Below are 11110 nucleotides of genomic sequence, written 5' to 3'. Positions count from 1 at the left end.
CTATAATTTCTAAAAAAATATAAAAAAATATGCGATTTGAACTATAACTCCTAATACCAACATGATTGAAAGCATACAAATTTAAATTAAAAATTTTGCACGAAAAATCCATAAGTAAAATCCCTATTTAAAGTAACTATAAATAATTTTTAATTTAAATTTAATATAATTTGTTGAGTGAGAAAAGTTTTACAATTGTACTAGTGAACACTAGAACTGAAACTTGAAAGTATCGGACTAAAGACTGAGTGAGGATAGTAAGGTAAGGGGTTAAGGTGGAAGAAGGGATGGAACTTCGAACCCTTTGTTGTGGTCTTACCTCTCAGCCTCTCCAATTCTCTAATCATCATCGTCGTTTAACCTCAGTACGTTCATATTGTAAAACTTAATCCACGACTCCCTATCAATTTCTCATCTTTCCATAGCAACTCTTCTCTTCCTGTTTTCTCATTTTTTTTTTCACTTGTCACCGTTTCTTCGCAGTCACAAGCGCTTCGAACCCGCGCCCCATTCGGATTTCGGTTTGCAGACACATCCAAATGTACGTCTTCTTCTTCTTCTTCTTTCTCCCACTAATTTCACTGCATTCTACTGTTTCAGTTTCTAAGATTATTTTTTTCAATTGAATTTGTTGTTTAGCATTTACATCAAAATCATTCAGCATAGAAACTCTTTGATTTCAGGTTTGAAATGGGTGAGTAAAGGGCCTACATATTTGGAATTGGATAGATTCCAAAGGCCTCTTCTAATGCACGCTTCTGATTCAAATGTAAATGGTGGGTTGGAGGTTCGCCCAAACCGAAATTCTAGTGTAGCGGTTACTAGTTATAATGGGATAGAACCATTTCGAGGTAAACCAGGCTCTGTTTCCTTCTACGGTATTACATTCCAGTCTGTTGAAGAAGGGAAGTTGGAATCTGCACCCTTTGAAAAAGAGGAAAGCTCATACTTCTGGCTTTTAGCTCCTGTTGTGCTCATATCCTCTTTGATTTTGCCACAGTTCTTTATTGGAAATGTAGTTGAAACTTTCTTTAACGATGTGATCCTAGTAGGTATATTTCTTGACCTTTGCATTTTTCTTACTTTCTTTGCATATTATTAGTCATGTGTTGATTCTGTCAACAGGAAGTTTATAGTTATTGGCCTGATATAGACATATAGTTGCAGGCTGAAAACCCAAGATAAAAACCATAATTTCTTTTAAGTAATCATATTTCTTAATGCCGATGCAATCTCTAGTTCTGTTTGAACTTCACATACTATGAATAAATAACCTAACCTTCAATGTCAAAGTAACATCTGGGGAAGAAAAAGTCAAAGAACTTAGATAGTTTAGTTAGTTACTTGAAAGCTAAGAAATTCTTAAGAGGAAATCACAAGATACGTGAAGTGTTGATCCCATGGGATTGTGGACATGTTATTGCACATTCTTTTGGATTATATTTTCTGGATTTGTATGTAGGAAAATTTTTAGATGTTGGTGAGAAGTATCTCTTTATACACATTTCTGCTGCCAACAAACTGCAGATGTTATGAGTTCATTCTTTGTTGAGGCCACATTCTACATTGGACTTGCAATATTTCTGCTTGTGACTGATCGCGTCCAGAGGCCATATTTGGAGTATAGCTCAAAAAGATGGGATCTGATCACCAGCCTCAGAGGATACCGCTACTCTGCTGCCTTCACAATGGGTTTGAAGATTGTTGTTCCTCTCGCTCTTCTGTGGATGACTTCTCCAGTGATTCCCATGGCAACTGTTGTGGCTATAACCCCCTTTTTAGTCGGCTGTGTTGCTCAAATTGCATTTGAGAGATTTTTGGACAAGCGTCGGACATCATGCTGGCCCCTTGTCCCAATTATCTTTGAGGTTTATTTATTTATTTATATATGTGTGCGTGCGCTCTCTTGCAATTTTCACATTGAGTTTTAGCTAACATTGATCAATTGGTTTGACAGTTATTCAGACTGTATCAGCTTACAAGGGCAGCTAATTTTGCGGAGAGGTTGATGTTCTCTTTGAAGGGACTTGCTTTGACACCAGAAGTGCTGGAACGAACTGGAGCTTTATTTGCAATGATGGTAACCTTCCAAGCACTGGCGATTTTGTGCATTTGGTCATTGATGACGTTTCTTTTGAGGCTTTTCCCTTCTAGCTCTAGGAATGTACTAGAAAACAATTACTGAGTTGGATTTCGGAAGATTATTGTATGTATTCTATTTAGTTGATATCTTTGTTAAGAGTAACTTATATGCAAGCCTTTTTCATAAAAAAGGTTGTATACATTTTGTGCAGTCCTGAACCTACAAACTGAAAGGCACTTATTTAATTTTGATATGGGGTGGCAGGTGGTGTATCGCATGGTTATGGGGTCTATGGTGCTTCATGCCGCTGTAATGGAGGTGTCAAACAAATCGGACGGAGTAATCTGATGGTCCAATTACTGAAATCGGCAGTGCACAAATTGGACCGTCGGATTTGCATACCGAGGACACGTGGTGCGGATGCAGCTCTCCCCAGCATATCACACTCCTTAAGTTCCGTTACACTCTCTTCCACCATCACTTTCACTCTCACCCTTCTCACTATCCGAAACCCACCCCCAACCCCACTTCTCCCTTCATTTCTTCCATTGTTGGACCACCAAAAACACCATCAACAATTCAAAAACAATACCTAAAAGACCAAAAATTTGATGAATATAATAATTAATTATTCTTAGTTAGTAGTAATTACGGTATATTATTATTATAGTTGCATGAAATCGATGCTGAATAAGGAATAATAATAATAATTATTAATGGTAGTGTAATTCAAGTAATGAATTATGTAGTAATAATAAATTTAAAATATGAATTTAATAAATTATTTACGATTATTAATAAATTTGGCGTTATAATAATAATAATAATAATATTTGTATAATATGTATAATGATTATTATTAAATTTGGTGTATAACAATAATGGTAGAGGTTTCGGTTGATAAATAAATAAATAAATTTGGCGTTAAAAAAAAAATTCTGGTTGTAATTAGTTGTAATTTATGATTATTACAATGATTCTGATTTTATAAATAGATAAATAGATTTTAGAGGTAGTGAGTTATTCTGCTGTTATTATAAAATAAATTGATTTTATAGGGTAGAAAATATATTTTTAATGTATCTAATAATAATAACTAGATTTATATTTTAAATTTATTTAAGTTTCATTAATTATTGTTAGAAGCTAATATATATGAATGTTAAATTATTGTAAAATAAAGGGATAAGTATTGTTTTGGTCCTAACGTTTAGAGTCAGAATTGAAATCGTTCTCAACATAATTTTTTATTTAGAATCATCCTTAACGTTTTATTTTGGTATTAAAATCGTCCTTTTAAATAAAATATTTTTTTAAATGACAAAACTACCCCTTTCTCCACCATTTTACTCTTTTCTCTTTTTTCCATTAACACAATTCAGAACTACAAATCCTTCTTCCTCCATTAACAAAATTCAAGGCTATCTATAGAGGTATAGTTGTCAAAATATCTAGCATTTGATTTGATTTAACTTCTGGAATGAAAATTTCTATTTCATTTCATTCATTTAATTATTTGTCTATTTATTTGTATATTTACTTTATATGAATTTTTTATCTCTAAAAAATATAATTTTCGAAGTAAGGATTATCTCATGTGAGTTATAGATATATTGTTTATAAAATCTGAGAAATTAGTAAATGATTAGTCAATAAATATTATCAATCAAGAAATTAGAAAATGAAATTTTATAGTTTAAGGGTGTACATAAAATTAAAATAGAAATTTTGACACTAATTTTAAAAAATTTAGCCCAAAATTAAATCGAACGGACCGAACTAGACAAACTGGCCCGTATTGGACCCAAGACCCAAACCAATCAGGTTTTATGCCCTTCCTCCCCATTTTCAACACAAAAACATGCTGCATGCATTGGAGGAAGGGGGAGAGCATGTGAAATTCCAAAACCCTTGGTGGTGATTTAAATCTTTGTAACTTTTGATCCGGAGTTCCGATTGCTACACTGTTTGCGGCCATGCGACCGCATCGTCGAGTTCTACAAAGCCCAGTAGTTAATTTAGTAAGGAAGCCACATTTTTCTTTTCAATTTTATCTTTTCCAATTTCGAATTCAATGTGTAATCATGTTGGATTTTGCTTAAATTCGGTGTTTAGGTTCGAATTGATTCACGAGTATTGTCGGATTTAGCTCATTGGAACTGTGGGTCAGGTAAGCACCCTCAATTCCTTTGTGAAATATTGAATTAGTGAACTCTATGTTGATTATAGTGAATATTATGATGTTAGATTGAAATTGGTTGTGGATTGGAGACAATTTGAGGAATTGAAAGCTTGAGATCAAGTTTAGGAGGCTGGGTTTTGTTGGTAAGGTTTTGGAATTTTGGAAACTTGTGGTGTGGCAATGCTTGAGGTGTTTCGGGTTTATCGGGAAATCGGCCAAGTTATGGTTTAGGTTTCTCGTATTTAATATTAGAGGTTATAAAGTGGGGGAATCTATTCATTCATCATTCATACTTCAGATCAGATCATAATTCACTTTTCATAATTTAGATGTAGTTTTTAGTGAGAGAGGCTCTCTCCTTTCTCTTAGGAATTAGAATTAGGATTCCTCTTAAAGGACATAGGAATATTTTTATCTTCTTCAAATCACAGGTTCAATGTTATTTTTATTTATTTTCTCTTTTATTTATTTATGAACTTTTCATGTTAGGATTTTCTTAATTTAGACACTTTGAGGTATTTCAGACTCATGATTACTTTCTTTTATTTATTATATAAATAATTTAGATTTTCCCATTTTGGCTTTGGTTGATTAATTGGTAACTCTTGAGTTATCAAACTCAGCAGTTGATTGATATTTGAAGTTTGCTGGTTGATTTGGATCCCTCTAAAGCTAGTCTTTCCTTAGGAGTTGACTAGGACTTGAGGAGTCAAATTAATTGGTCCACTTGACTTTCCTTTATTTAGTAAGGGTTGACTAAGTGGGAGCAACGGACAATACTCATCACATCTGATAAGGATAACTAGGGAGATTCATCCTCCCAAGTCTCATTACCAAATAACTTGGCATTCAGCTTCATGATTGCTCCAAGGTACTTAGCAACTTGCTCTTCAATAATATTTTCATCCTCTTCAGAGGAGGAATACTCATCAGAGCTCATGAATGGCAGAAGTAGGTTAAATGGAATCTCTATGGTCTCTAGATGAGCCTCAGATTCCTTAGGTTCCTCAAATGGAAACTCCTTTTTGTCCAGAGGACGTCTCACGAGGTCTTTCTCACTGGAATTCATGTCCTCCTCCTCCTCTCTAGGTTCGGCCACACCAAGTAGGATAACCCGACCTCTTTCCAAAGAGCTCGGCCAAGTCACCAGAAAAGCCCAAAGAAGGGCCCAAATAGAAGGACACGCCCCAAATCCTAAGGCAGCTCAAGCCTACAGAGAGAAGGGCGGTTCCCATGAAGATAAGCTGACCTCACCTAGAAGGTAAGATAAGATAAGATAACTAACTTATCTTATCCAAAAAGGTCACACCTCATCACTATAAATACACTGGAGCACCCAGGTATAACTTATATTCTGATTCTACTAAATACCTGCTTAAGACCCTTGCTAACTTAAGCATCGGAGTCCCTTGCAGGTACCCCCCACCCTCCGGGGACGTAGGATCAGAACCATCACCAAGTCGGACACAACAACATCGACCAGCATAGAAGATCTCGTCCGAGATTGACCCATAGTTTCAGGTAACCCTCGAAACATTGGCGCCGTTGCCGGGAACCTGGAAGTCATTCCAGCACCATGCCGGACGACCATGACAACAACCACGACTCAGATCTAGAAGATAGAACGCCGTACAAAAATGCGGACACTACACCAAAAGATACTCCCCAAATCAACAAAAAGAACTCCCCAAACAAGGGAGCCCTGGATGCATTTCAAGATCGGTTAAAACAACTTGAGGAAGAAGCTCTACGTTAACGAGAAGCTGAGAAGGACCTACAAAGAGAAAACAATATTCTTGCGAGAAGTCATAAGACCAACTAGTCCTACAATAAAGAAAAGAATATCGGATTACTAAAACACATCTCAGACAGCAACAAAACAACTCGACTACACAACCCAGCATATTACAAGCAACAAAAGGAGTCCCCAGGACTTACACTAAAAATCCTGGGGCACCATTTGGGGGCAGTCATAATAAAGAACCCAAGAAGATTTACAAGATTCACACCCTAGCAACAATCCTTCCCTTTCAAAACCAGAAACAACAACCGAAGCAGAAATCATCAAGAAAACATCGTCTTCATCAAAAGAGAAACTACCAACAGAACCTAAAACCACTAAAGGAGCAACCTTTTTTCAAGCAGCGACAACATGCAAAACCCTAGAGAGACACTAAATGGAAGAGGACCAGAACACGTACATCACAGCGGCAGTCAAGCACGGCAATATGAAAAGATTCAAGCTTTCCAACATAGATGCAGGCAAAATCAAAACTTTATCACATTCCAAAAAGAAGTAGGGAAAAGAACCAACTTGAGGAAAAGAGGAAGCGCTGAAGAAAGTGAAGAAAGAAGGAAACCAAAATCGCACTCCAAGAGCAACACCAAACGATTGCCAAGCAAACGTCGCAGAAAGGAAATGAGAAAATCACAGAGAAAATAGAAAAGAGAGAAAGAAGGTTACAAAGAAGAGAAACCGTTTTTCAAATGCAAAGTTTAAAAATAAAGAGACCCAGAGAAAGCGAAGCATTAAAAGCCCATTAATGAGGGTGTTAAACCCTCGTACGTTTCCAAAGCTAGAGAGCTAAATGCAAAAGCGCGCGCTTAAAGAAGCAGAAACGTTCCACATTAAAAAAGGAGCTCTACAAAGATAAAGCGACAAAATGCTCGAGTTCGGCTTTGCCCAAGCAGGCTCGAAGACCAAGACTCGACCTCCAAATAAAGACCGAGCTCGAGCAGGGGCACTGTTCATACCCTGGATCAAGCTGTCCGACCCGGGATATTTTATAGAAAAAGCAACTGACCTCTTCAGGTCAGGACAACCCGACCTCTTTCCAAAGAGCTCGGCCAAGTCACCAGAAAAGCCCAAAGAAGGGCCCAAATAGAAGGATACGCCCCAAATCCTAAGGCAGCCCAAGCCTACAGAGAGAAGGGCGGTTCCTATGAAGATAAGCTGACCTCACCTAGAAGGTAAGATAAGATAAGATAACTAACTTATCTTATCCAAAAAGGTCATGCCTCATCACTATAAATACACTGGAGCACCCAGGTATAACTCATATTCTGATTCTACTAAATACCTGCTTAAGACCCTTACTAACTTAAGTATCGGAGTCCCTTGCAGGTACCCCCCACCCTCCGGGGACGTAGGATCAGCACCATCACCAAGTCGGACACAACAGCACTAACCAGCACAGAAGATCTCGTCCGAGATCGACCCACAGTTTCAGGTAACCCTCGGAACACTATCCATGCTGTAATTAAAAAAAAACATATGAAAATCAACAGCATAACACCCACAGTCGTTTGCAGCAAGAGTACATAGGCAGTCTAAAAAAATCAAGTTAAACAAAGTCCTTGGAAGCATAGGTGTTAAAAATTGAAGTTCTAATCACGTAAGTCACCAAAATAAGTCCTAATATAACCAGCTTGCTAGACTCCAATGATTTGCAACATCAAAAATTGCAACCTAAATGATGTAGATCATGTCACATTTTTGCATCCATGTTTTCTTACAAAATTGAACATCCGTAATTTATAGAAATTAAAGGTCAATCAAATGAACCAGAAACAGATAAGAAAAAGAATACTAAAATGGAAAAGCCCAGCTCCATCAAATTTTAAACATGTTTGCTTTAATCCAAGGATCCATGAACCATGTGATATTACTATCCATGCTATAATTAAAAAAAAAAACATATGAAAATCAACAACATAACACCCATAGTCATTTACAGTAAGAATATATTGGCAGTTTAAAAAAAAATTAAGTTAAATAAGGTCCTTGGAAGCATAGCTGTTAAAAATTGAAGTTCTAATCACGTAAGTCACCAAAAGAAGTCCTAATATAACCAGTTTGCTAGGCTCCAATGATTTGCAACATCAGAAATTGCTACCTAAATGATGTAGATCATGTCTCATTTTTTTATCTATATTTTCTTACAAAATGGATTAACAATGTTGATCTTTTAATAACCATCTAATTTATATAAAAATAAACATACGTCTAAAATAAACAAGATACATTGTTTACCTTGTCCAAATGTTCACTTTCCCCGTTGAACGAATTGCGCACGTTGTCGATCGAATGCGTAGTAATGCCGCCAGTGAAAGAATCTGGCACGAGACAACTCGGTTCAACGGAATTCTTCTCCATTAAATTGGCTATGAGAGGTCACGTACTTATGAAACGGAAACCGCAACTCTCCCGTGTATTACACCAGATCAGTCGTTGACTACGAGGCTGCAATGGTGGAGGACTTGGGCTGCAGGGGCTGCACAGTGCGTTTTCACGGAGACCTGGGACAGGCTGCACGGTGCGCTGGTTGTGGAGTGTGGTGAAAAAAAAAAGAAACCGCTTGGGGGTCTGACCGGACGTCGGAATAAGGAGAGGCAACATCGGCAGTAAGTGACCGGGGAAGAGTGGCTTTGTTATTGGTATAGGTGTAACTATTCCTTATCCAAAAAGATGACTTTTTAAATTTTAATAAATGGTTATTATTCTAATTAAATTAATTACATCATTAAATAAATTTAAGAGTAAATTACATTTGTAACCCCATTATTCATATTGTTCACTAAAATTATTGTTCACCTATACTTTTTCTAATAGTTAATACTAAAGCAATAATCGTCGATTTCGTGTAGTTGAACGGAATGAAAATCGTGTTCCACAGTACTCTCATGGATTCCTCATGGCTAAGGCTCAGGGTAAAAGCAGTTCATTACACTCTTATTTTCCACGTTGGGCTATATGAATGGGATTGCTCAAGCTAAGAAACCAATAATTTAATTCGTTTATTTTGACATTACAATCAAATAGCCTATTCAAAGTTTACAAGCCCATCAACATGCAAACATTCTATAAACGATCTACAGATAAATGAAATAAGAAATATGACCGATATAACAAGAGGGGACTAAGAGAAGAACAAAAACACACAGAAGAGCAGAACAAGAATAACTAACTTATATAAGTTTAATTTTGAAGAAAGATAAATTAAGAATTGTCTCAGGTTTTGCCTTCAACCCTTGCATGAGTGAGTCCAACGCATGCATCAACAAAGTCGTCATTAATGAAATCCGTGGAAAAGACTTGAAGTCTGTCAGCAAAGCCCTCGGCGAAGCACTGAGCGATGAAGAGCCTAGCATAGCCATGAATGCGGCCCGTGACGGGCTTCACACACAAAATGGGGTTATCTGCGACGGGGGTTGCAGTGTTCTCCACCCTGTAGAAGAATTTCCTGGACGAAACGGGCGGCTGCAAGCTGAGATGCTTCAAGTTGCCATCGAACTTGGTGGACGGCAAATCCGTGTTGATCCAATCATCCTTGAGAAAGCCCGCACTCCAGAAGGGGCTTCCCGGCTTGGGCTGAGGCGATTTTCTGGGCTTCCAAACACATATGATCCTCTTTGGCAACAACTCTGCGATGGTCTTCCCGAATACTGAGTCATCCTGGTGGATCAAGAACTCCCCCAGCTGCTCCTCCAGATAATTGTCGAAATCCGGGGGGTCTTCGTGGCCGAACTCCGTTCGAATCTCGAGGATGACGATCTCCGACTGAGTCTCGGACAAGAACTTCTTGACGTTGGCGATGACGACGTCGACGCTGTAAGTGAGGAGGATGCCGTGGCATATGCGGCGGTCCTCCTGGACACGGATGTCGAGGACTCTGGTGCCGCAGAGGAGCTGCTGGTAGATGGAGAGAGACTGGCACTGAGCGAAGGGGCGAGTGACGAGTGGGATGCCAATCTTGTTGGTGGCAGAGTCGTGTGTTCCAGGCCACACGATCTGGTTGATTCGAACTTTCTCTGGGTTCAGCTCTGACATCCAGTTCGTCCTGTCTTTAGGGCGGTACTCACTCCCTGGGTACTCTTCCTCGCTGCTGCTCTTTAGATCTGATAATATTTTCTTCTCAGCCTTTATCGCCTTTCTTCGCTCCAACTGTTTGGACACTTGAGAACCCATCTTCAATCAAGGTCAAAACCCAGCTTAGCTTGTTATTAGTTGTTGTTCCTCATCCTCCCCTTTTATTTATTAATTGAAATTGTAATTAACGATGGAGTTGTGTTTGGTTTTGATATGCCAGCTGATATTATTTTTATTTAATCTTAGTTGAAGGATTTTGGTAGCGCAGTCCACCTCTCATTGGATGTTGTGTGGGGAACCTTCGCTCTCATAATTGGTGGGGAGTCATTATACATGTAGGCTTTTAGTTGGTCCACCTATGTGGCTCTCCAAAGCTTCCTCTCATCATCTCTAATTTGTTTTGTTCTATTTTGTCTTTCATCAATTTCTTGTAGCTACTGATGACTTCAATTTGCTACCATTTACCTCTGTCGTTTACAACCTTCTCCCACATGCATATGGCATATATACAACTCCGATATCAATCTATCAAAGTCGTCGTGGGGCTAGAACTCTCTCTTTTCGTTTTGTGCTATCAGCAATGAAGCGTTAGCAACGAATGGGTATCCGTGGCTAACAAGGGCGACGCATTTTCAGTTAGCCACGGTTTTTGGCCTGTTAGTCACGGTTTTGTGACCCGTGGAGACATTTAAATAGCCACGGTTTTCACTATTTTAGCCACGCTCTAAACCGTGACTAACTGACAACAATATAATCAACAAGTATAATTTTGCCACAATTTTGTCCGTGGCTAATATTGGTGGGCTGGGTTTTCTTGTCACAATTTTGCCCGTGGCTAATGTTAGTGGGTTATTTAGCCATGATTTTTTCCGTGGCTAATCATAAAAGATAAATTAAAATATATATATATATATATATATATAATAAAGATGCTACTTAGTACAAAATTATATCGTATAAAATTAAAAAAAATTAG

At 38.0% G+C, this 11110-nt stretch overlaps 2 protein-coding genes across 4 annotated transcripts; one reads left to right on the top strand and one right to left on the bottom strand.

Annotated features, from left to right (window-relative positions):
- Positions 1–198: 198 nt before the first annotated feature.
- LOC107460318 (uncharacterized) lies at positions 199–2720 on the top strand. Of its 3 annotated transcripts, none has more exons than XM_016078677.3 (6): positions 212–365; positions 484–541; positions 684–1052; positions 1528–1868; positions 1958–2080; positions 2348–2720. In XM_016078677.3, exons 1-6 carry the CDS (start codon positions 288–290, stop codon positions 2429–2431), a joined length of 1053 nt encoding a protein of 350 aa, XP_015934163.1. In that variant the 5' UTR covers positions 212–287; the 3' UTR covers positions 2432–2720. The 3 variants fall into 3 exon arrangements, with proteins under 3 accessions (XP_015934161.1, XP_015934163.1, XP_052113355.1); XM_052257395.1 differs by having other exon boundaries at positions 1958–2206; positions 2348–2420; XM_016078675.3 differs by lacking the exon at positions 2348–2720 and having other exon boundaries at positions 199–365; positions 1958–2336.
- Positions 2721–9038: 6318 nt separating this feature from the next.
- LOC107460319 (uncharacterized) lies at positions 9039–10375 on the bottom strand. Its single transcript, XM_016078678.3, has one exon. It carries the CDS (start codon positions 10231–10233, stop codon positions 9277–9279), a length of 957 nt encoding a protein of 318 aa, XP_015934164.1. The 5' UTR covers positions 10234–10375; the 3' UTR covers positions 9039–9276.
- Between the last annotated feature and the right edge of the window lie 735 nt (positions 10376–11110).

Source organism: Arachis duranensis, chromosome 2 (assembly GCF_000817695.3).
Source record: "Arachis duranensis cultivar V14167 chromosome 2, aradu.V14167.gnm2.J7QH, whole genome shotgun sequence".
In the NCBI taxonomy this organism is placed as follows: domain Eukaryota; kingdom Viridiplantae; phylum Streptophyta; class Magnoliopsida; order Fabales; family Fabaceae; genus Arachis; species Arachis duranensis.
This window is presented reverse-complemented; position numbering and strand designations above follow the sequence as displayed.

Bases quoted from the DNA above. Each gene is read 5' to 3' on its own strand.
- LOC107460318 (XM_052257395.1), top strand. From the start codon at position 288: ATGGAACTTCGAACCCTTTGTTGTGGTCTTACCTCTCAGCCTCTCCAA. The intron at 1,053-1,527 runs GTATATTTCTTG...AACAAACTGCAG, and splicing joins TAACGATGTGATCCTAGTAG to ATGTTATGAGTTCATTCTTT. The intron at 1,869-1,957 runs GTTTATTTATTT...TTGGTTTGACAG, and splicing joins TTGTCCCAATTATCTTTGAG to TTATTCAGACTGTATCAGCT.
- LOC107460319 (XM_016078678.3), bottom strand. From the start codon at position 10,233: ATGGGTTCTCAAGTGTCCAAACAGTTGGAGCGAAGAAAGGCGATAAAG.